The following is a 26,876-nucleotide window of genomic DNA, read 5'->3' as shown; positions in this document are numbered from 1 at the left end:
TGCATAGTACATGTGAAAATTGGCTTATACTTACTGAGCTTTAGTATAAATTATAATAATAAAACATTATAAACCAATGTTCTTTATGTGCTTCCCTTTCTTGGCAATGAAAAAAATTTTCCTTCAATAGTTTTGAATTTGAATTTGGATATTTTTCTTCATATTTTAAAAATAAATGTGACAGATATAAAAAGTTAAAACAGTAAGAACTATATTAAATAAAAAGTGAAAATCTGACTACAGAGCAAGGTGATGGACTAGGAAGCCTGAGTTCTTGTTCCCCCACAGAGACACCAACTTAGCAACAATAAACACTCCAAAAATCCTTTATGAGAACTACAGAAATCAGTTAAGAAATTGTAGTAACCCAGGCAAATTCAAAGCAAAGTACAGCCCACTGAATAGGTAAGAAAAGCCATTTTATTTAATCTGCAGTTGCCCCTCCCGAAGCCAGCACAGGTCAATGTGATCAGAAGAAAAAGTCCCACTCAGGGCTTCTCCTTTGGGAGGGAAAGAGGAGAGTGGAACTTAGGTCCAATGTTACAGCTTTTGGGAGGACCCCCTGAGGGACTGGTTTCTGTACTGCCTGACTCAGAGCCCTGGTGGGGAACCAGCATACTTTGGATTCTTGGGGGTCTGCTAAGAACAAAAGATTGCTGAACCACTTATTGTAGCACCAGAGAATTTGCAGATACCGCAGAGGGAAGCCAGCACAATTTGGTATAATAGGAGAAAGCACCCAGCTGGTGGCTTCTCCCTGGGAAAGAAAAAGAGTGAAATGCGAGTCCAGTGTTTCAGCTTTTTGGGGGGCTGCTCAAAAGACTGGTTTCTATCTTCTTGGACTTAGAGCGCTGACACAACTGGCATGCTTTAGATGCTGGGGGCCACTAAGAACAGAAGAGAACTTAGTGGCTTGTTCCAACACCAGAAGACCTGCTGTATCATGAACAGACACCAGAGGGAGGAAGACATTACAAGCTCTTGAAAAAGAAACTGGCAAACCTCTCTAATTAGGAAATTACAAACATAGAGAAGATATATCCCCAGAAAAGATTTGAGAGGCCCCCAGAATCTTGAGCCATGCTGAATGGCAAAGGTCTCGCCCTGTATCAAATCTGTAAAGATTAGGAGAGGCGATTGTTTTTCCAAATGCATATATCACAGCAAAAAATAACAAGGCACACAATGAAACAGGGAAATACAGCCCAATGAAAGGGATAAATAAATCCCAAAAAAAGAAAAAGACCCTAAAGAAAAGGAGATCTACAAATTACCAGATAAAGAATTCAAAATAATCATCTTAAGCTCAAAGTGCTACAAGAGAACACATGTAAACAACTAAATGAAACCAGGAAAACAATGCATGAACAAAATAAGAATGTCAACAAAGAGATAGAAACTACAAAAAAGAACCTTACTGAAATTATGGAGCTGAAGAATACAATAACAGAACTGAAAAATTCACCAGAGGGGTTCAACATCAGAGTTGGTCAAGCAGAAGAAAGAATCAGTGAACCTGAACATAGGGCATTTGAAATTATCTAGTCAGAGAAACAAAAAGAAAAAAGAATAAAGAAAAGTGAAGAAAGTCTAAGGGACTTATGGGATACCAACAAATGGACCTATGTACATATTATGGGAGTCACGGAGAAAGAAGAGTGAGAGAAAAAGGAACAGAGAGATTATTTTAAGAAATAAAGGCTGAAAACTTCCCAAATCTGAGGAAGGAAAGGGCATCCAGTTCAAGAAGCTCAAAAAACTCAACTAGGATGAACCCAAAGAGGCCCACAACAAGACACATTAGAATCAAGCCAGCAAAAGTCAAAGACAAAGAGGGAATCTTGAAAGCAGCGAGAGAAAGGAGACTCATCACATCCAAGGAAGCTCTCAAAAGATTACGAGCAGGTATCTCAGCAGAAACATAACAGGCCAGAAGGGAGTGGGATGATGTGTTCAAAATGATGAAAGAAAAAAGCTGGCAATCAAGAACACTGTATCTGGAAAAACTGACTTTCAGAAATGAAGGCAAAATAAAGATCTTCCCAGATAAACAAAGTTAAAGGAGTTCATTACCACTAGATCTGCCTTGTAAGAATTGCTAAGGGGAATCCTTCAAACTGAAACAAAAGAATGCTAGATAGGAACACAAAGCATACAAAAATATAAAGACAAATACTTAAATATAGACAAATTTGTATATATATATAGATAGATTAATACAGAATCCTGTAATTCTATAATGGTGCATAGCCACTTTTAATTCTGTTGTAGAATTTAAAAGACAAAAGCATAAAGGATAACTATAACTTAAAAACTATGTTAATGGATACAAAATATAGAAAGATGTAATTTGTCATTGATAACATAAATTAGGGAGAGGGCAGAGTGTATGTGATTGAAGTTAAGTTTCTATCAGTTTAAAATAGATTGTTATAACTATGTTTTATGTAATCTCCATAGTAACTACAAGGAAAATACCTATAAAAGATGCTCAAAAGAAAATGAAAAGGAAATCAAAGCACACCACCACAAAAAAATATAAATGAAAAACAAAGGAAGTCATCAAGAGAGTAAAAGAGGGACAAAATAACTACAAGACAAAAACAATTAACAAGATGGCAATAGTCTTTCCCTATCAGTGATTAATCTAAATGTAAAAGGATTAAATTTCCCCAATCAAAAGACATAGAGTGGCTGAATGGATAAAAAAATAAAATCCAAATATATGCTGTCTACAAGAGACTGACTTTAAATAGAAGAACACACATAGGCATAAAGATAGACATGTAGAACGATGAAACAGAGTAGAAAGCCCAGAAATAAAACTTCACATATATGGTCAAATGATTTTCAACAAAGGTGCCAAGGCTACACAATGGGGAAATGATAGTCTCGTCAACAAATGGTGTTGGGAAAACTGGATATCCACATGAAAAAGAATGAAATTGAACTCTTACCTTACACCATATACAAAAATTAACTCAGAATGAATTAAGGACCAAACATAAGGCCTGAAATGAAAAAACACATTGAAGAAAACAGAGGAAAATCTTTCTGATATTGGATTTGGTAATGATTTATTGGATATGATACTAAAAGTACAGGCAACAAAAATAAAAATAAAAAAATAAGACTACATCAAAATTAAAAACCTCTGTTTTGCAGTAATTAATACTATAAACAAAGTGAAAAGGCAACCCACAAAGTGGGAGAAAATATTTTCAAATCATTTATATGATAAAAAGTTAATATCTAGAATATATAAAGAGCTCCTACAACTCAACAACAGAAAAACAAATAACCCAATTGAAAAACGGGCAAAGGACTTGAATAAACATTTCTCCAAAGAATATATACAAATAGCCAACAATCAGGTGAAGAGGTGCTCACATCACTAACTATTAAAGAAATACAAATCAAAACTACAATGATATACCACTTCACACCCATTAGGATGGCTACTACAAAAAACCAAAACCAGAATATAACAAGTGTTGGTGAGGACAGGGAGAAAGTGGAACCCTATGCACTCTTGGTGGGAATGTAAAATGGTGCAGCCACTGTGGAAAACAACATGATGGTCATTTAAAAAATTAAATAGAATTACTGTATAATCTATTAATTGCACTTCTGGGTATATACCCAAAAGATTTGAAAGCAGGATCTTGAAGAGATATTTGTATACCCATGTTCATAGCAGCATTATTCACAACAGCTAGAAGTTGTAAGCAACCTAAGTGTCCATCAGTGGATGAATGAATAAACAAAATGTGGTATATACACACAATGAAATAGTATTCAGTCTTAAAAGGAAGAAAATTCTGATCCATGCTACAATGTGGATGAACCATTAGGACATTATACCAAGTGAAATAAGCCAGTCACAAAAAGACAAATACTGCATGAATCCATTTATATGATGTCTCTAACATAATCATACTCTTAGAAGCAAAGTAGGATGAAGGTTGGAAAGGGCTGGGGAGAGGGGCAGGAAGGACTTGTTTAATAGGCATAGGGTTTCAGATTTGCAAGACGAAAAAAGTTCCAGAGATCTGTTGTAGAACAATGCACAAGTAGTTAACACTACTGTACTATACACTAAAAATGCTGAAGATGGTAAATTTTATGCGTTTTTTTATCACAATAAAAAAAGTGAGTCTCCTTTCACTGCCAAATCCCCATGCCTGATAACAGTTTGTCTTTCCAGACCACTTTCTAAGCATTCCCATACATATATGTAGTTTTTTCTTAAATCCCACTCCCTACTAATTTGGGCTTCCTCTGTTATAATCTACTAAGTTTTCTTATATTCGTGGACATAAGTCTAGACTTTCTAGCTCCTTGGTTTTTAATCCTGGCTGTTCGATGGACTCTCCTGAGGAGCTTTTAGGAAACAAACTGGGACCCTGCCTTGGGAAAATCTGATGCATTCAGTTTCAGAATGGGGCCAGAGATTCTAGAGTTTCAAAATTTTCACAGTGATTCTGGTGAACTGCAGGCTGAGGTCAGTGCTTCTCAAACCTTGCCGTGCAACATGAATAACCCTGGGATCTTGTGAAAATGCAGATTTGGATTCAGTAGGTCTGGAGTCAATCCCGGGATTCTGTATCTCTAACAAGCTCCCGGAGGGATGTGTATACTGCTGGTCCATGACCATACTTTAAGTGGCAAGAGTCTAGTTCTATTTGAAAATTGCTGGGCCAAAGCTGAATTATGTTGATCCCTGTAGCTTAAGGTATGTTTTGATATCTGGTGGAGCAAGTCTCCACATATTATTAGTCTTCCTTCTCATAAATTTATTTCCTATTCTTACACCTTAACCATTATTGATCAATTTTAGTGTCTATCTTCGAAGTGTCACGAAAATTTCATAAAATAAATGCTTTTTTTTCACTTGATATATCTTGGAGGTTTTCCCCTGCCAGTACTTACAGGTGGACATGCCGTAATTTCATGGCATAGTCATTGCCTTTGTTAGACATTAGTCATAGTCATTGTCTATTGTTAGACATTTAGGGCATTTAAAATTTTCAGCTTTTACTAAAAACAATGAAATTCTTATACATCCACATGTATATATTTTTTAGAACAAATAACTGGAAATGGAATTGCTAAGACAAAAGGCGTATGCACTGAAAATTTTGACAGATAGTGCCAAATTGCCTACCAAGGTGTTTTTACAAATTGATGCTCTCAACCCAAAGCATGTGAAGTACCTATTCCCCCATACTCTCACCAACACTGGATATCGTCAATCTCTAATTTTTTAGTTTTGCCAGTCTAATGGATAAAAATATCTTGTTTTAATTAGGATTTCCTGAATAACTAGTAAGGTTGAACATCTTTTCTTATTTACTGACCATTTAATTTCCTCTGTCATTTGCATATTCATGTCCTTTGTCCATTACTACTAGGTATATGTATCTTTCTTATTGATGTGTAGGAGACTTTTATAAACTTTATATATTAGTCATTTGTCTGTTATATATTTGGTGAATATTTCCTCCTAGTCTACTGCTTGCCTTTCATCACTGGTTATGCTATTTTATTATACAGAAGTTTTAAAGTTTTTATGATAACTAAAATTTGTCCTTAAAGAACAAGTTTTCCTTAAAGAACAAGACAAATATCAATAATAAATCCTCAGAGTGACTTTTTTTGAATCTACATATGCCATCTGTTTTATATTTTACATCAGTGAAGCTGAATATGTCTTCATATTGCCTTCTCAGATTATGTGTTTACTAAGCTGCTGCTGTGTATTAGGATAAAAGAATGCTTACTTGCACATTAGGTGTCAAGATCAGCATTTCAAACTTGACAAATCATTAGAGGGAGACATTGGAGGGAGAAGTGGACAAAAATATCTTACTATATCCAAAATGAAATTAAATGGACAAAATCCAGGACACTTACAATACCAGATTCCGGTTAGGATGTGGAGCAACAGGAACTCTCATTCATTGCTAATGAGAATGCAAGATGGTATAGTCACTTTGGAACACAATTTGGCAATTTCTTACAAAACGAAACATACTCTTACCATATGATGCAACAATTGCACTCCTCGGTATTTACCCAAATGAGATAAAAACTTGGGTCCACACAAAAATTGGGATATGGATGTATATAGCAGCTTTATTCATAATTGCCAGAACTTGGAAGCAACCAAGACGTCCTTTAGTAGCTGAATTACAGGTAAATAAACTGTGTTATATCTAGACAATGTAATATTATTTAGCACTAAAGAGAAATGAGCTATCAAGCCATGAAAAGATGCGGAGGAAACGTAAATGGATATCACTAAGTGAAAGAAACCAATCTGAAAAGGCTACATACTGAGTGATTCCAACTATATGACTTTCTGAAAAAGATAACTGCAAACAGTAAAATGATCAGTGGCTTCCAGGGGCTGGGGGAAGGGAAGAATGAATAGGTGGAGTACAGAGGATTTTTAGGGCAGTGAAACTACTCTATATGATTCTATTATGGTGGATATATGCCATTATATACTTGTCCAAGCCCATAAAATGTACAACACAAAGAGTAAACTCTTAAAAAATGAACTTAAGTAAATTCCTTTTACTGAGAAAGACTGTGGCAGGGATTGCTGGTTGTATTGCAGGATTTTTCTTCTTCCAGAATAACAGATCCCTTGATTTGTAGCCCTGGATGTGGTAACCAAAATAGACTGTAAGATTGAACCACGGGAAATTGATGATGTGGTAGGTCAAATGTCAGCAATGTCATGGTTTAACTTAATATGTTCCACAGCCTCCTTAGCAGTCAGATGTGGCCGTGTGATTAGGTTATGACCAGTAGCCATGAGTGACAGTGATGTGAGCAACTTGCAGGTCATGCTCTTAAAGGTGTGCTTTCTCTTTCCACTCTTTCCCTTCCTACTGGCTGGAATGCTGACACGATAGTAAGCCAACTTGGACAATGCAGACAAGGGCAACATCCTAAAGATGGCAAAGCCACAAAATAGAAGGAGTCTGAATCCCTGATGACTTCACTGTGAAGAGCCACCTTCCCCACTCAAATTTAACAGTAGGGAAAACTACAATTCTGTTTTGTTTGTTGCTATTATTTTGAGTTTCAGTCATATCCAGCTAAACCTATATCCTAACTCTGCAGTTTTCAAAGTCTAGTCTGTGGATAACTTGGAACACTAAGACCTTTCATCAGGTCTTCAAGATCAAGACTATTTTCATAACAATGCCAAGATATGATTTGCACTTTTCATCATGTTGACGTTTGCATTGATGGTGCAAAGCAACAGTAGGTAAAACTGCTATCATGTTAGCATGAATCTGGGAAGCGCACCAAATTGCCATTTCTACTGTTACTGTATTCTTCATGCCACACATCACAGTAAAAATAAAAATGCAAGTTTCTCTTAAGAATGTCCTTGATGAAGCAGTAAAAGCATTGTGTTTATTGTCCCAACCCTTGAATACATGTCTTTTTAATATTCTATGTGAAAAGATGGAAAGTAGTCATAAAGCACTTCTGTATAGTGAAATAAGTTGGCTGTTTCAATGAAATGCACTGTTTCAGTTGCAGGCTGAACTAGCCACTTTTTTCACGGGATACCGTCTTTACTTGAAGAATCAAAGGACGGACTATGTTCATTTGTATTGGCAGACATTTTCTTGAAAATTAAGGAAGCAAGCCTGTCACCTCAAGGAAAATGAAAGTATTTGTTGCCAATGATAAATTCAAGCTTTTAAGCAAAAATTAGAATTTTGGAAAACTTATATGTACAACCATGAGCTTAACATTCTAATACTTAAAAACTTTTGATGAGATCAATGATATTGACAAATGTGATTTTTTGATATCGTATAATGAAATGTGTCAAATTTGGAAGCTTTGCATAAGTCAGTGAATCAATATTTTCTAAACAACTTATGCATGATGTTATAAAGTTATGTATGGGTAAAAAGTTCTATTCAAAATTCAAGATAGGTCAATCAATTTTAATGTAACAAGAGTAGGAAAAGTTCATTGATTGATTTCAGATTCCACATTGCAACTAACATTTAAGAAGTTATCACTTGTTGAGTTTTGGTGTACAACCAAAAAAGAATATGTACAATTATCTGAAAAGCTTATTAAAATACTCCTTTTCTACTTTTATTTTGCTCCTTCTTCTTTTAGCTTTTTGAGATATATGCTTAAGTTTCTTGTTTATCAAAATATTTACGGCTGTATATTTTCCCCTGCATCTGGCTTTAGCCATATTCTATAACTTTTGATATATAATGTCATTATTGCCATTGAGTTGTCTTTTTTGGGGGGGGGGCAGTGAGGAAGATTCACCCTTAGCTAACATCTGTTGCCAATCTTCCTCTTTTTTCGCTTGTGGAAGATTAGCCCTGAGCTAACATCTGTGCCAGTCTTTCTCTATTTTGTATGTGGGATGCCTCCACAGCGTGGCCAATGAGTGGAGTAGGCCTGCACCCAGGATCTGAACCTGCGAACTCAGGCTGCAGAAGTGGAGAGAATGGAACTTTAACCACTCAGCCATGGAGCCAACCCCTGTCATTGAGTTTTCAATAATGCAATTTCAGTTTCTATTTTATCTTTGCTATTTGCTAAAAATTAAGAGACTCAAAATTCTATAAGGAGCTAAATTTTAAGCTATCTTTTTGTCATTAATTTTTAGTTTTATTGCTTCTAGTCAAAGGATGTAGTATCATTTCTATTTGTTACAATAAATTTAAATTTTTCTTTGTATGATCATCTTTTGAAAATATTTTTTCAAATCTTTTATTTTTCAATTTTGTTTAGGATACTTTTCCATATTAAATCTTTTTTTTTTGAAACTGTATTATTTTATATTAATGAATCCACTTCTATGACTGTCATGAAGCCCAGGTTGTGTTGACAGTGACGAGTTCTGGAGGTAACTACACCCGACTCTGGACTTTCTGGTTGTAACCGCCATCCTCTCTCTACCTCAGCTGAAAACCCAGACCTATGAGGCTTCAATCCCTACCCTCCTATTCCTGGAAGATGCCAAAGCCAACTACGTAGGAGGATTTTTCAGAGAAGACGACGTTGTCTTCTCAGAAGACAAATCCTCTACTTTGCTTTATGAGGCAGGTAGCAACCCCAAACCACAGACAGGTTGAGACCTGCACAGGCCTCAATAATTAAATCTTAATTTGGCATGCAGATGTAGTCATTTTTGCCCGCATGGATTCTCTTTGTGAAGCCACCTTTCTTCCAATCGTAGTTCATTTGGTCCAATAGAACTCCTCACCCCTTTCTGAATCTAGGAGGTCACATGACACAGGTGCAACTAATCAGATTATTCTCCTGCTGGCTGCAGTGATTGATTCAGGGTGGGCTTGTGATCTAACCCAGTGCTTTTGCTGAAATCATTGGGAAAGAATCCGGCTTCTTTCACAGAGACTTCCAGATATAAGGGCTAAGTATACCTAGGGTTGTTGGTGGCCATCTTTGCCTCTGCATGGGGTCAGCCTGCTCAAAATAAAGTCATCATAGACAAAAACAAAGGGAAGAGACCAAGAAAGTATGTCCTAATGTCTTCATTCTAGCCTCTGGATCCAGATTATCTAAAGGCAGCTGTAACTTGGACTTCATAGCTACATTCCACTTTTGCTTAACCCAGTTAGATTGTATTTTCTTTTCTTTTTTTTTTTTTTGAGGAAGATTAGCCCTGAGCTAACATCTGCTGCCAATCCTCCTCTTTTTTTGCTGAGGAAGACTGGCCCTGAGCTAACACCTGTGCCCATCTTCCTCTACTTTATGTGTGAGATGCCTACCACAGCATGGCTTGCCAAGCAGTGCCATGTCCACACCCGGGATCCAAACCAGCAAACCTTGGGCCGCCAAAGTGGAATGTGTGCACTTAACCGCTGCGCCACTGGGCTGGCCCCAGATTGTATTTTCTATACTTGAAACTCAGAGAATCCTGACCAATACAAGTGCACCTCTCTGCTGATGGGAAGTTCATTAAGTTAATAGATACACAGGGAACCTAAATTAATCTCTGTAGAGTAGTTGCTGCCTTAGTACTTAGTAACTTTAAACTGTATAGTCGGTTGGTGCTCAGCAAATTAATTCCTTCTTGCAACGCTCTCTGCCTTTCAGACACTTGAGGTCAGCTATCTGGTACTTCACCTGTTCCCTTTTACAAAGATTCCTGATTCTGCCTTTCTTGTGTGATATATTTTAGGTGATTTTCACCATCTTGCGTGCTTTCTGAATCTGGTCTACATTTATGGATGCCATATATCTGTCATGGCCTTGTCAAAACAAAGTGGTTACAAGTTTCTAAAAAAGGGAATATATCCCAAAGTATATGAGACTGTGTTAATTTTTGTTACTAAATTATGTGGGAAAGGATTGGCTGTCACAAGTAAAGCCATAGAACTGAAGGCAGGAGAAATTGCTAAATCCCTAGGAATAGATGAAAAACTAATGAACAGTGAGAGGCTGTTGTGTCCAATTTATGCATCTCGAAGCATTATGACTAAGGTGTTCAACATCAAACATTGTCAGAATCTTGTCGCTGACTTTAAACTGAACTTCAAGCAATATGCGGTTCAATTAAGGAAAAAATAAAAGTAAGAATTTAGTCAAATAGGAAAGTGTCGGAGTCAGTAGTTGCAGAATGCGTCAATAGTTTGGAAGAAAATCTTGGAGGTAATTGCAGAGCATTCCCTTAAGAAATGTGGCCCCACTGACGTTCTTAATGGCATAGAGAATGATGCCATGTTGGACAAAGACAGATATCAACTAAGGGTCCTAAGTTGAAAACTGATTCAGTTGGACTCTGAATGAGAAGAATTTTAGGAACACCTGAATTTACTTAACTTATATTTACCTTTTTACGTAACCAAAGACTGACATATGATAAAAATCTATGTCTAAAACAGCACTTCTAATAACAACAAAATAAAAATTCTAAGTAATAAGAAAGTATTGGCTTATGCTTTAATTGATAGCATTTTAATAATACAATTATATAACTTACACTTAAAGAGCACGTAACTTTTGGTTGATGGTGTTATATAGATAAAATATAGGATTATCATCTCTACCACATTTTTCAGATGTCTTAGTCTAGCGACCCTGTAAAATAGAGCTTGCTTAATACAAATTGTTCTTAGTGAACCCCTGTTCCTTGACAAATAGTACTTCTTTATTTTATGGGATATTCATAAACTTTTTGAAAATATGGTGGGAATCTTATCCATTCAACTCATTAGCACTTTGTGTGATTTTCAGAATTTGACAGCCTCCAGGCCTTGTGGCTCCTTGCCTGCTCTTTTTAAAAGTCACTCTAAATCACTGACAAGTTGGTGGTGACATCGTTTATAAGTTCTCTCAGTACCCAGGGTGGAGTTGGATTGGCCCAAGAGATTTGAACTCACTGCAAACAGATGTTTGCTTCACTTTGCTTCGGGTGCTTCTGAGAAAAGTGCTTTCTTCCCTTTTAATTCTGAATATAAGGATTCTTATTCCAGTTACTATAGCTGGGTAATGAATAACCCCAAAACTTAATGACATAAGCCAACCATTTATTATGCTAAGGGTTCTGTGGGTGAGGAATTTGGACAGAATAGAGTGGGGATGGCTTGCCTCTGATCCACTAGATGGGGGCCCAAGTTGGAAGACTCAAAGGCTGGAGGCTGAAATCATCTGAAGGTTTGTTCGTTCACATGTCTGGCAGTTGATGCTAGCTGTTGGTTGAGATCTTAGCTGAGGCTAATGGCCACAACACCTACATGTGGCCTCTCCTGCTGTATGGGCTTCCTCATAGCATGGTGGCTGGGTTCCAAGAGTGAGCATCCTGAGAGACAGAGCTAGGTAGAGCTGTGTCCTTTTTAAGACTTAACTTTGGAAGTGATGTAGCATTACTTCCACCGATTCTATTGTGTGAAGTAGTCAAGGGAACCACCTAGTACAAGGGGAGGGGAAATAGACTCCACTTTTTGATAATGTTGGTTAAAGTGCTGACATAGCAAGTGAGACTAGAGATACTGTTGTGGCCATTTTTAGAAAAGAAATTGTCACAATGTTTGACAAAAGCCAGAATAGTGTAGGGACATCCCACTTCTTCTTAGTTATTAATCTGTAGGTCTAACCCCTATTCCATCTAATTTTTTTTTATTATAGAGTATTTCAAACGTATAAAAGTAAATAGAGTAGTATAACAAACGCCTTGGTATCCATCACCCAATTTCATTATCTGTTATCAACTTGGCCAATCTTGCCTCTTTATATCCATACCCATTTTCACCAGCCATCCAGTTTATTTTGAAGCAAATCTTAGACAATATATATTTCATCTGTAAATAATTCAATCTGTACCTCTAAAATAAAAAGGCCTTTAGAAAACATAACCATAATACCATTATCCACCTAAAAACACTAACAGTAATTTGTTAATATCATCAGTCAGTATCTATACCTGTGCAATTGGCTTATAAATTTTCTTTTTACTTTTTACATTTATTATTATTATTTTTTAGTTTATTTGAACTGGGATCCAAATATGGTCAATTAAATGCAATTGGGTGGCATGTCTCTTAAGTCTTTTTTGATCTATAAGTTTCTTATCCATCTCTTTTCTCCTTGTATTTTTGTTGTTGGAAAAAACAGGTCATTTATCTTGCAGGGTTACACTTAGTCTGGATTTTGCTGATTATTACACTGTATTTTCTGTAAATTGGTGGTTAGACTTAGAAGCTTGATCAAACGAAAGTGTAATTTGTTTGGCAAGACAAGCTCATAGGAAGTGCGATGTATTTCCATCAGGAGGTGCATAATTTCTTGTCTCTGCTTTATGATATTAGGTGCCACTGATGACCATTGCCTTGGTCCATTGATTCTTTAGGGGTGGCAAAAAGATGTCGTTCTAATTCTATCATTCCTTCTTCATGTATTAGCCAGAATAATTTTATAAAGAAAAACTTTCCTTCATCTGCTATACTCTGAGATATAGTTTGCATAGAAGAGTCAAGATAAATCTTGAGTCTTTCCCTTTATCAGTTCTCAAAATTATGAGAATTGGTTCTCTAACATCCCCCAAGGTGATTAATGAGTGCTGTTTCTAAATATCATTATGAACTGATGCATTTAATTATTTTTGAGGTATTTCAGTTTATTGTGATCATCATTCATTTTGGTGCTCAGTTGTTCCATCATCAGTCAGTAAGAGCTTATTTGAGTTGGATCAGTCCTTTGGTCATAATCCTAGTATTTTCTGACAGCTTCCTTACTATCAGGTATGATAAGATGCCTCAAGATTATCTTGTACATTTCTTGTTCCACACCCAGAATTTGACATTTTCCAAAGATGCTGGTTCCTTTATAGTGGGAGAGGACTTTCTGTTTTTACTTTAAATATAATTCCTTTTTGGGAGGAGAGTTAATATCAAAATGTAACTTTTTATGTATTTTTTATCAAACTAATAGATGCATATGTATAAAAAATTAAAATTCTAATGCTTTGGAGGGCTTATAATATAAACATCAATACCCTGCTCCTTTCCAGGCCACTCTCTGTTCTCTTCATAGACAAACATTTTTAATTATTGTAGCTGTTTCCTTTTGATAATTACCACCATCATGACTCCTGACAAGTTGCTTCTACTTGTTACTTAATTTATATATTTCACACACTATCTGCAGATTTGCTGTATGATAGATGATGATTTAGGTCATCTCCATGACTTTCTCACTTTTTCTCCTTCCTCCTCTTCTCAATAGAGTCATAACGCTATTTTTTGTCAGAACATAATTGTAACAGTCTATTGAGGTGTTTCTAATATTTTCAAGTCTACTCATTTGGGGCTTTATCCTTCCTGACCCCTTTTTTAGAGGTTCATTCTACACTTTTATGTATATCATTGATAACACGCCTTTTCCTCCCTGCTTCACGTTAAAAACAATCTGGTCTTAGCCATTCAGCTTAATAGTTGATGAAGTATTTGAAGAGCACAGAGTTACGAGCAGATTGGCAGACACTCGCTTTCACCTTGGCATCAATCCATTAGTCTATATTCTTTATCTACTGTTATCAAAGCCCACATTATTATTTTTTCATCTAGTTCATGAGAATTTCTTGCAACTTTGTCAAATATCTCCCTAAAATCAAGATACATCGAGGTGTGATAATTCAATCAAAGCTGAAAAGGAATTAGTTCTTAACTTTTTTATTACACTTTCAAGGAAAAAGAGCTGTGTTACTTCTTAAACTAGAGAATTGACTGCAGAGTTCAGTTCTCAAAAGCATGATAGCTCTAACATGTGGGTTATGAGCATAATTTGTATAATTTACTTAATTGATAAACTGAAAAAAATCTATGATTCTGCTTATTCTTCTTCAGTCTCAAAGCTTTCCTTTTTAGTAAATTGACCACAAATGCTGTTTTTACAAATGGAAGACGTCTGTAATCCTTGCACTCCTCTAACCCTTGTAGTTTATATTTAAAATGGCTAAATTGGCTCATTTTAAGGATATCTTTAGTCAATATTAGATTTTTATTTTTCTTGCTGCTCTTGGCAATTTTTGATTCTGCTCAATTTAGAATCTTGTTTATTTATGTGGAAACTTTGACAGTGAACAAATACACTGACCTTAATATGAGAAAATGAAGATACTGTTCTATTCAGTTGGGTTTGTATTTTAAGATGCTTCCACCTTTTGTGCAGAGCTTACTCCCCTTTTGCCCTGTTCCTCCTGGAGAAATTTGTGAGGTTCGTGAAGTTGGGAAGTGGATTGCGTGGGAGTTAAATTTTCATCCTGTGACAGAGGAGGGGAGCTTTCCTCTGTATAATGCTCATTCTAGAAGGTAAAGACTAAAACCATGATTTTACCAGCTTCAAATAAGCAACCCAAAGAGCACGCTTCCTCTCTCTTTAGCAGAAAAATAACAATGGATGATTTTGAATTAATTCTCTGGAAGGCTCAACCTTCGTTTTATTTTTTCACACTGCTGAAAGCATGGCAGGCACTAGAGGAAGACAAAAGATGTTACGAGCTGCTGCATAGTAAATGTGCTGATTATAGTCAGTGCTACCTTATTCCTTTACACCTGGGCATTGTCACTTAACTTTACAATAATCGGTTTTTGGTACTTGGTCTTTTTCTGAGATAAGGCTGAGATGAAATGAAATGGATTATATAATGATTAAATCTTAATCCAGAAAAAATAATGCTGCTTGTCAAAAGAGAAGCTACATAATAGTGATGACATCAATGACACTTTCAGTGGTTTTTAAAGGTCAAGCTCTGCAAATTCGATTGTATCTAAGACTTGATTCTGAATGGAATCGTTGTACCGTGGTTTTCAAGGAACTGTTAAGGTAGCTGGGATTTGAATGGAAAGAGTTAAGTGTAGAGGATATTTTATTATATTTCAAAGCAAATTATTCAGGTTCCATAAAAACAAATTAAAATTAAATATTCCTCCTTTTACTTTTTATTCAAGAAATTATTATTAAAAGAGAAAAAAGATTAATCAGTTTTCTTTTAATTATTGTGCAAAGCTTGAAAGCATCTGAGATCATTACTTTCAACTCAGATTGCATGCCAAACAAAAATGTGGATCAAAGCTAATGAACAACTCAGGTCTTGTCTGCACCCTTAATACAAAAAGAACATTAATATTGAGAAGAAATGCTCCACCCGAGTAATTCTAGAATTATCAAAGTGATTATTTGGTTGATACTAAAAATGATTTTTTTCAGTAGTAGCACAGTGCTAATAACTACAGTGCCTCTGTGAAACACTTCTATAATTCACATCTGAAATAAATGAAGAATATGTGGAATCTTTCCATTGAGACAAAATTACTCTAAATCACAAAGCATGTTAAAACATGCGGTAACTCATATCCTTCTCCTTTATGTATCAATTATAGTTATTTTTACATAATAGAATGGATTTTCCTATAACTCACAGTAAAACTATTTTGAACTGTATAAACAAGGAAGTACATACATCTAAGTTAAATAATTTTTTTCTGATATCTACCATGAATAGAAAATTTACAGGAAAAGAAACCCCAAGAAAGTATTTTAAGAAAGGAAATAGCTACAAATAACCACCACTTAGAGATTACTATAATTAAGTTTTAAGGTGATAGAACGTGGATGATCTTTATCTTGATTCTTAAAGCAAATGAGGTTTAACTCTACCTTCTTGTTTGGCAAATTAGACAAATTTCTGGTTAAAACAGTTCACTGATATCAAGAAAAGAGTGATCTTTCTAATTCTGAATTTTTGCTTCCTAAATGAGAATCGGAGAAATACAAAGTACATAACGTGTCTACCTCCTGGTATGGTATAGCTGGCGTAGTACAGTATCTTATAGGACTTATATGACACTTTTTTGTTTGCTATATCCTTAATTTCCACTATTTTCATGAAGACTACTCTATTAATTAATAGTTCTTATTTGGAAGGTAGCGATTCTTTGAAAATCAATTCAATGGACTCTGTTCATAACTTTAACTGCTTTTGTTACCCTTATTGGCATTTTCTTTAATTTATTTGGATTTTTGCAAGATGAGCCATTCAAGGTACATGAAAAGCAATAATTAATGCCCCTTTTCCTCCATCCGGCTTCCTTTTATAAATAGCCTGAAACTGCGTTTCTTCCTCCACCCACTCGATGCCGGATTCATATAATATGGATTCATATCTTTTTTGTTTTCTTTGTTAATTCAGGTCTCTACTAGACCTCTGGCACTCCAGGCTTCTCCCATCTGTTACACTTCAGTGTTTCTGATTGTTCTTCCCTTTTTTCCCCAGATATGGGTGTCTTCATCCTCTTCATTCTCTCTTACTCTCTATCTCTAGCCCTCTCATTCTCAGTAAACTGTATTTCCAGCTTCTTTAGCCACGTTACTGTTGCTACATTATCCCCACAGATCCCAGCAACATTTCCTACCAGTTCAGGCAGGGTTCCTGTAGCAGGCTGGCTCAAACAGCCTGAGAAGAAAGGTGGTGACCTGGCTATGCCTATTAGAGAGCTGTGATCACTATGGCATGTGGCTAGCCTGGTTCTAGCAACCAGCAGTCACACTGAGCATTGTTTGTAGCACAAAACTTCTTTAGTTGTTTTTTGTACAAGCAGATAAGCCAACTGCAAGAGGACTTGCTATTAGAAATAGATTTCCTATAGTGGTGTCAGGGATGATAGTCAAAATTTCAGAGTGAAGTTCAGCATTTGTCAGAATAGAATACAGCTGTAGCTCTGAAGCAGAGTCCTGTAGGCTCCCTGCTCACCCAGATTTTAACACTTTGGTTGCTAGATCATGAGGAGTTCAGGGGACTAGAAGGAGTCTGAGTGAAGAATAAAAGTGTCCAGAATTTCAGGAAGGGCGTAAGAGGAGCTTGGGGCAGAGACTTTTTTCCCAACTAGCATTTCAACAAACAACGTGGCTGAATTTTGCATATCAGGTCAATGTCAGTCTTTTGGGTGATAAGTTTGTCCTCACCCACATTCTGTCTTCTTGTCCTCCTGAGACCAAACACACACATATACTAGACAGGTATTTTACAGATTTTACAGATGAAGAAATTGAGACTCAGAGAGGGCAGGTCACAAATGCCAGTGTTGGAGCTAAGATGTAAAGTCAGGAGTGACTGACTCAAAAGACAAAGCCATTGGGACTAAGATTGTCACACAGCATTATTCGTTAGTGTTCTTCAACACTAGCTAAGGGATCTTACAGATGTTATTTGGTTTTCTTGTGAAATAGTGTGGACCTTATTATCAATCCCCTTTTCAGGTTTGGGAAACCTGAGGTTTAGAGAGGTAACTTCTTCAGAGATACTGAAAGAATGAACAAAAGATGGAAGCTCATTAGGCTGTAGAATCTGGATTCACATACTATCAACTTTCTGATTCCAGAACTCCTGCTCTACCACACCATGCCACCCTGAAGCCTGCAACTGTACATTTCTTAGAACACTCTCCCAACAATGCCTGCTCTTCTCCACAAAGATGGCTATGATAACACATGGCCAATGGTCATATATTTACATTTGCTTTCCCTGGCATTGGGTTAGCACGAAGCCAATTACATTTTCCTTCCTGATTCTCCTTAAAACTAATGGTGAGCAATTGACAGTCAGTTAACCAGGACTGGAGAGTGGTCTGTGGCCATGCAATAGAATCACACTAACTAGAGTATGTGGAGTGAAACGCTGACTTCAGCTCTAAAATCCATGTGTTTTGTGTACCGTTTGTGTTGATTTGGAATTTCTTTTCTGGGAGTAGTATTTTGTCCTTCTATCAAATACTTTATTTAAATACAAACAAATAAATCTTTTATATTGCCCATATCCAATATTCTAGACTGGGTACAAATGTCACTTCTTCCTTGAAGCTTTCCTTACCTTCCCCAAGCAGAACCAGTCAGACCCTTTTCTGTACCTAAAGCACATGTCTTAACTGTAGTCAATCTAAATTGTTCTGAAGTTATTTTTTTATATTTCAGATTAACCCATAAGGACTTTGACCTATTAATCTATTTCTTCCCATCAACCAGATTATGTTTGGCACATAGTAAGTGTCCAAGAAACAATTGTTGACTTAATCAATTAACTTACCCACTGAGAGATAAAGTTCATGTTCACTAGCTTGGAAAGGAATTAAGTGATATCGTTTTTAGTGGTGGACATGATGGTAACATTTGGTCTGTCTTAGAACTTTATCATTTTGATTAACCAAATACAGGGAATGAAGGCTTAACAACTCTGTTATAACATTTATAATCTGTTTACTGCTTTGTAAATATAATTATTTTATATTTAATTGCAAAAAATTCCCTGGAGTAAAATTGTATTCAACAATTTGAATTAATTAAAATTATACGGATATTTGAAATGGTGATGTTCATCTGTATATATTTACATGGAAAGATGTCTATGATATATTGTTAAGTAAATAAAGAGCAGATTAGGAAACAGCAATTAAAGTATGATCTCATTTTCATAAAAAGAAATTTATAGGAAAAATTCTAGAATAATAATAGTGAGAGTAATAATAATATTTATATCCTTTCTTTACAATGAATGATTATAAATTTTCAAGTATGGAATTAAGTGCCTTCACGCATTATTTTAATCCTCACAATAACTCTCTCAATTCATGTATCACTAATTGATTCAGCATTCAACTTGTGTTTCTTGTCCAAGGCACTGTGCTAAATGTTAGAGATACAACAGTGAATCAGACAGACACTGTACTCAGTGTTTTATCATTATCCTAACTCTACAGATGAAAATTAGAGAGCTTTCCCCATCCCTCATGGGTCTTCTGGTCCAACTTATCATACAGACCCAGAGGACTCCCATAGGCTACATTTGCCACCAGTCTATTCAGGTGGACATGGCACAGGAACCCTAGTTTCCAAGCAGGGCAGCATCAGACCTTCCTTTCCCTGGGAGTCCTTGCAGCAGTTCACACGGTCTCCCAGCAGCCATCATCTTTGGTTCCCCAGACAATGGATCAGACTCAGGGAGATGAGAGTTACACTGGGTGGGTGCAGGAGCCACCCTAACGTAACATTCTCCATATAACAACTCCGTATGTATAGTGTCCAGGGTTTCCATAAGAATCACTACCACCATCAGATATTTACAGTTCATTATAGCTTCTCCCAGTCCAAAGGAAGTTTGCCAGTCAGAGGTCATTTCAATCATAAGCAACGCTACCTGGAAACATGGTTAACATTTTACTCCTATCGAATTACTAGAAAAACAGAACTAGAGAGTGAACCAAAGGTCAAATTCTCAAGCAGAAGAAGGGGAAAGAGTTTTGTTAAGTAGCTATCCAATAAGCTAGTGGCTGACTGGATTCTACCTTAAGTCTTTCTGACTCTGAAGCCTGACTTCTGCACTTTACTGGAGGGTAATAAAAATGATCTCAGGGAGGAAAGCTTTTCACTTTCTTCTTCATTCTTTCTGAATTCTCAAGGTTTTCTTTTTTTTTTTTTTGTAAAGAGAATGAATTTCTTTTGTAATCAGAAAGAAACGTTTTCATTAAAAAGACTAGCAACATGAAAACGTGCTTTTGCCATAGCATTAAGTGAAAGCAGCCAGAAACAAAATGATATAGGCATTTGCATTGTGATTAGAATGATGTAAAAAGAAGAAGGCAGAGGGGAAGAAGCCAAGCAAAAATACTCCTAAGTAGCTGAGTTAGGACGGTTGGCTTGTGAAGGGCTTCTTTTTCTGTTTTCCAGATTTTCTATGAAATGCTTACATTATTCTTGGAATAAAATGAAATAAATTTATTAAAATAGAAAGAAAATATATTTAGTTCATAACATACTGGAAATGTAAAAACCAGGCAAACATCATCCTAAGGTAATAGATTTAGTTCTCTTTTTCTTTTTATAGGTAAATATATTTTACATAAAATATAACTATGTTAGGGGTTCAGAGTTCTCAAATTATTTCAAAACACACACACGAGCTTGGAAGATGGGAAGGTGGATTAGAGAGCAGTTCCGTTCCATTCCTGAAAGTCACCCATGTAACCAAAAGAATTTGCCCAGGGACCTTGCTGCTTCCCTGCCCTGACACCACTATTTCAGTGCACTGCAGTGACTTGCCTAGGTCTGGGTTCACTCGGAAGAGTGGAAATATTATTGCCCAACCCCTTTCACATGTTATTTGTTCTATAGTTATTTCAGGATGTAGCTATTTAAGGTTTAATTTTCTTTTAAACTCACGTTTTGGGCTTTATAGGATCCTTCTTTAGCCAAGGACTCATATAATTGGATAGCTGCTGTTATGTTTTGCGTGCCAACATTTCCAAATAGCAAAGCATCAGCCATTTTCTCCATAGCTTTCAAATTTCCCATGTCAGCTGCTTTGGCAAACAGTATGTAGGCTCTGTTTCAAGAATATGAAGTTAGGATTATCAAAAATGAAATTTTCTGCTCCTTACTTCGTACTACTTTTCTCTAACAAGTAGGACCCAATTGTCATTGCTACTAACAATACAGTTTAGCTGAAATCCTTTATGTCTCTAGACCAGTAGATTTTTTCATCCCTAGATTAGTCTAAGACTATAATTTCAAATATATCTGACAAACAGTGAAGCTGCTAAAAGGAGAACTATATAGGATACACCATGCTTCAAGCTTATACATCAAGTGAGGTGAAAAATTGAGGCATTTGTCCTAACATAGTAAACACTCCCATTATATGAATATTTGTTTTATAAAATGAACTCTGAAATATATGACAATATAATCAAAATCAATTAAAGAATCAAAACTGGAATGTCACATCTAGGAAGTTACTATCATGAGAACAAAGATCCTTTTATATTCTGAAATAAACAGAGCATATTCTCGAGCACAGCAAAGCCAGACTGTGGAAAAACAATAACCAAACAAAACCTAATGGTTCCTAGAGCTCTAGAGTCTGACTGCCTGGGTTCAAATCCTGGCTTCACCACTTATTAGTCTGAGAGCTTCAGGCAGGTTAACTTCTCTGTGCCTCTCTCATCTATGGATGGGGATAACAGTAGCACCTACTTCATAGGTTTGCTGGTAGATTCAATGAGATAATTCATGTGAAGCACTTGGCATAGTGCCTGGAACAGAGTAAACACTCAATAAGTTTAGCTATTATTATTATTATACTATTGCATAGATTCTAAAGTTTTATATCATGATAATTGTTCTCCTGTGAAAGTTTAGTGATTACAAATATAGATGCCATAGGGTTGCCTTACACTGCAATTTCTGAGTCCCCATCAGATGCAATTTGGATCTGATCTGTATAACAAGCTGTGATGGAGAGCCTTGCAAAGTCAAAACTTGTGTCAGAGAAAGAGAATACTTTTGGGATTTATTTTTACTCATGTAACTTCCTTTTTGGCAGCAGTAAGACCAGAAAGCATTAACCTCTGCCTATGACCTTCACTCAAATACAAAAAACCACACTAATCTACCATTCCTTCCACGTCAGAAGGATCAGGAAACTCAGCTTCACGTATCGCCTATCCAGGCTGATGGTAAAATAACCTGCTCTTGGTCAAAGGCTGGAGCAGAATAGAAGGGACAAAAACAGAGGGACTGAGTAACATCCAGGTAGGTATTAGGGTCCTGGATGCCAAAACAGAGGGTAGATTCCAGTGCAACAAAAAGAAGCTGGGAGGTCAAGCAAGAAATTAACCTGGGTCAGAGCAAGCTGAGATTCTGGGGACCAGAAGGCAAATAATAAGATAGAAGTTCTCAAAGCTCAGTAAATGCAAATTTCTGGCATCCATGGACAGGCATGACATCAGGATAGAAGCTACTCCCTGAAGCCCTCTGTCACATAGCTTGCTGCTGCAATTACATAGTTTGCTGGGACTAGAAGGGCATCACCATGGACTAGGGTAGAGAAACCTGAGATAGGCTGCAGGAGCCATCAGTATATCCATTAACTGGTCCCATGGGGCAGCAAAAGTTTGCAAAACCAATCCCTCTAGCTGTCTTTGATTCTAAGGGAGGGGTAGGTACCTAGGTCTCCTGTCCTGAAAGACCAAGTTGATATAAGGAATACTAGAAGTAGGTCCTAGGGCTGGAGAAAGTTGTTAGTAAATTAGGAAGGATTAAGATCTGGGCAGCAATCCCCAAGAGGGAAAAAGTAGGAGAAACTGGGAGCAGGGGCAGATCCCAAAAAGAAAGTTCAGTTTGGCATCTGGATCATCTCTAAGGGATCTGGCGTTGGATGCTAAGGTAAGAACTGGGGAAGAAGGAGTTAAGTGCATCTCTAAGACACATCAGAAACTTGGTGTGGGGCAGCAGCTTATCTCCAAACTTCCTTTGCTGATGGGGAGTAATTCTTAATGACACCTAACCCTGGCTGTCACTGAGTCTTCCTGACGCCTTCAGACAATTTTGTGTCTCCCTGATATAAGCTTGCTTAGCATCTGTACTTCTAACAGCGCTGACTTTTTCAACAATTTCCCCCCTCATATATACGAAGAGGCGGAACGAATGAATGAATGAACTTGGCTAGGGAATAGCCCAATTTATTGGAATAAATTGAATATGAGTATGGATGAGTCAAAAGGACTAGTAGCACCTCTATCTTGTGCTACCCCGACCTGAGAAGTGGTGAAGTAAGGAGGAGGTAGGATAGAGGAAAGAATGGGAGTGAAATGATTCCCCTTTGGTTAGTAGGGTGTGCTTTCATTTTTCTCTCCTCTGACCAGAATCTTAGAGATGTTTATATAGGTAAAACTAGCTTAAGGGGAGAGCAGACAATCCTGATAACTGAAGGAGTTTCACTCAGCTTTCCCACAAACTTCTGGGGCCTCTTGATATGAGCAGGTTTGGTTTCAATTCTCCATTGCTACTAACTTAGAAGGGTCAGGAAACTCAGCTTTACGTACACTCTCGTGTATCTGCTGCAAAAATAAGCTGCTCTTCTGGCACTCTTGTGCAAGGACTGAAGAAGGATAGGCTGGGCAAAAATAGCCTGAGATTGAATGACAGCTAGGTGGGCATGAACATTCCTGCACTGCTGGATGGTCGGCTACCAGGGCTGGGTTTTCTCCCTTTCTTTAAGCCAAAGAGGAAAGCATCCTTCAAGGTTAAGTGGATAGTTACTTGGGACCTTCTAAGAGTGATTTTGCCCCATCAGGCTGAATCTAAGGTTTTCTTGGACCTCATCTTGGGTTCGCCTGCTGTAGGCAGAGCTAGTCTGAAATCTCAGGGACAAGCCCCTTCCCAGAACTCCATTGTTCTCTCATCTACCTAGATTGGGTTGAGAATTCCCTATTCTTACTCACTCGTGGGCACCTGAGTGAGCTTCCCTATCAGGTTAGATTGTATTTTGGGGGTCTGATTTAACCCCATCCTCATCATAGCAGTCTCTGGGGATGCTCAACATGAGGCCCAGGTTTTGCTGGGGATGATTTCCTTTGCTTATATAAAAGCTTCTAATTTAACTTCCCTTAGAGAGAGGACCAACTTCTTTCCTTCCTTCTTCTTGTCACTTTGGAAGAATTACAGAACCTTTTTTGACCTTCAATCTCCTCCTCTGTAATTTGGGGATAATACTCAATGTCTCACAATATCATTGTGAGTGACGAATAATATTCCGCACATAAGTGCCTAGAACAACATCCAGCACAAAGAAGGAGTTTGACAAATGGAAGTTGTTGATGTTGTTGTAACCAGGTTCATAGCTGAGTGCCCCTTCATTCTCCGTACTCTTACAGTCTTCTCGAAGGCTTCAAGTTTTAAGAGAGACTTCATGGACTCCGCTGCTGCCCTGTCTCTGGCTGTCCTGTATCAGCTCTGCGATGCTTCCCCAGGGCTAATATGCCTAATCTGTGTGCAAACAAAGATGTGTCCTTGTTGAGGGTTCAGAGCCCGTTCTTTCTATTATTGGCTCAAGACATACTTGCTTTCTTCTCTCTCACACCTTCCACTTACCAGTTAGAGGACCAGAGATACAAATAACAAACGATTATCTCCTAGTCACTATGTGTCAGGCACTGCCTAAAGGCTTGTCTATATTATCCAGGGCATAAAGAGGTTAAGAGTCTTGCCCAGAATCACACAGCTGGTAAATGGTAGAGCTAGGATTTGATCCCAAGGTTTTAACTAGAAACTTGAAGTGTGACCTTAAGTTGTGTGCCTCTACCGGGGGAAGAAGATATTTCTGCCTCCCTTTTAGACAAAGTAGACTAGCAGAAAGAGAAACAAGGGACACAGAGTGAGGCCATGTGGCCACAGTTTAGTCACTTTCCAGCTGTGTGTTTATGATTACCTCACTTTAACATCCTTGAATCTTTGTTCCCAACTTTTTGCCAGGGAAAAATGAAGCTCTTCCTAACTCGTAAGGCTGTTCTGGGGATAAAATGGAACCACATCCATGAAAGTGTTTTGACAACCATGAAGTGCTCAGTAAGGCAGAATAAAGCGTTCTAAAACTACAACTACTCTAATTCAAATAACACATATTTTATTGCATTTGAAATACCTAATAAATTAAAGCTGACACGGGACATTTTTACCTGAATGCTCAGATCAGTGCCTTAATTCTGCATTTCACTTAAAGTGTAGGGACCACGATTTCATATACAGTTCTGTTTCGACTGACAATTTGTAGGATTCTTTAAACATCATTTGATCCTTTTAAAAACAAAAGCTTAAGGCCAAATAAGCTTGTTATTCTAATAAGCTTTTAGTGACAAACTAGATTTAGGATTGTTCTTTTTTCTCAACCTGGAAATTTAACTTGGCTTAAGTAACCAAGTAAAGACTTACTCTTCTTTTTGTTTTTGGTTTCTAGACTGCTGGAGAATCTTGATGCCCATCTTAAAAAGCTGATCTCCTTCATCTGTGAAATTTTTCTTTGCTGGCTTTTTTGCTGTATATGAACAAACAAGGAAAAATAACATTATTTTTGTATTTTATCTTTTAAAAATAATGTGCTGGCATGGTAGTTTGGGTTTTTCTAAACTCTGCATTTCAAGATCGTCTGGTTTTTGGTCAGAAAGTAGAAGCTGCTTACAAAAGTACCCTCTTCCTGTCTTTTGTAAAAGGATCTGGAGGATGGAGGAGACAGAGAGATGCTTCTGGTGGTGGGAGGGAGAGAGATGTTCCTGGTCTGGGAAAGGGATGCAAAGTCCTGCAAAGCAGAAGGCAGGAAGCAAGGCCTCCAAGGGAAGGTGTATCCTTGAGGCTCAGGCTCCCTTGTCTGAGCACGACCCACAAACCTCAGAGTCGTAAGATTCCAAGAGAACATGAGCAACGGGCATCTCCGAGATGACTAGTGTATGCGTAACACTGGAATTTTGCTTTGCCCAAGCCTCCTACCTCTACCCGCAGAACCTTTCAGAGACCTTTCTAGCCCGACTGAGAACTGTTGGGGATGAGCATCAGGAATAAAAGAGGGAGAGTAGATGTGTCAGAACACATCTAAAGACCTTGGTACACAGAAAGTACCAATAACTGCCTTGTGGGATAGGGGCTCAGAGTCAATTTTACAGGACATAAGGAAAATAAAGAAATGGAATTTTACCTGCTACATTGATACTTCTCAAGTATTTCTATAACACTTCACAGTTTTCAAAACATTATCACCAGTTGACAGACAGAGAAAGCTGGTTAGAGGGAGAATCAGTCTCAGAGCCACACGCCACCCCGGACACACAGACTCACACACACACACTATACGCACAACCTTGTCAAACATCACAGGGCCTCTCAAAATCCATTTTGACACTCAGTGAACCTCTGATTTAGGTGAACAATGCCTGAAGCCATTTTAAAGGAGAGGCACTCTGGGATTTGATGCCTCATTAATAAGGACACTAGAACCTTAAGTGGTCCTTGTTTTCCTTCTCCTTGACAAAGTATCAGAGTTGTCCACTTTCTTTTTTAAATTTAAGAAGTTTTTAAACTTAAAAGCTAATCTACAATTATTTTGAATGCTTCAAATGATCTAGTCAATTTAGTAATACCAGATGCTTTCAGAACCTAATTTCTGCTTTGAGTTATATGTTGTCTGCACTTACGATTAAAGAGGAAAAAATAATGGGGAAAACCTACTAATCTGTGTTTGGAATAGTAATTGCTCCTATTAAGATGTTTTCAAAGAGTAAGAATAAATTTTGAAAGGCTGACTCTGCATGCACATATATTTGAGAAATGATTTACCACTACAGATTTCTACCCATGGCTTTTACTTTTATTTGTAGTTCTTTTTTGGTTTACCAAATTTATTGAAATACAACTTTTCTTTACTGTAAGATGGCTCAATTATCAGATAAAGTTATCTTGACAACACTTTAATTTCCTTTTCATAGTTCAACGATTTCCAAACTTGAGGGAAGCACAGTCAAGAAATAATTTGA

At 37.1% G+C, this 26,876-nt stretch overlaps 1 protein-coding gene across 1 annotated transcript in view; it reads right to left on the bottom strand.

Annotated features, from left to right (window-relative positions):
* Positions 1-26,876, bottom strand: part of SEL1L2 (SEL1L2 adaptor subunit of ERAD E3 ligase) — a 118,860-nt gene that overhangs the window by 32,118 nt on the left and 59,866 nt on the right. The window contains exons 5-6 of the mRNA XM_046678027.1: positions 25,285-25,387; positions 20,737-20,899 (exon numbers count right to left, since the gene is read on the bottom strand). Coding sequence (XP_046533983.1) covers positions 20,737-20,899; positions 25,285-25,387 — 266 coding nt within the window. The remainder of the gene's footprint in view (positions 1-20,736; positions 20,900-25,284; positions 25,388-26,876) is intronic.

Source organism: Equus quagga, chromosome 12 (genome assembly GCF_021613505.1).
Source record: "Equus quagga isolate Etosha38 chromosome 12, UCLA_HA_Equagga_1.0, whole genome shotgun sequence".
Classification (NCBI taxonomy): Eukaryota; Metazoa; Chordata; class Mammalia; order Perissodactyla; family Equidae; genus Equus; species Equus quagga.
Note: the sequence above shows the minus strand (reverse complement) of the source record. Positions and strands in the feature narration are given on the sequence as shown.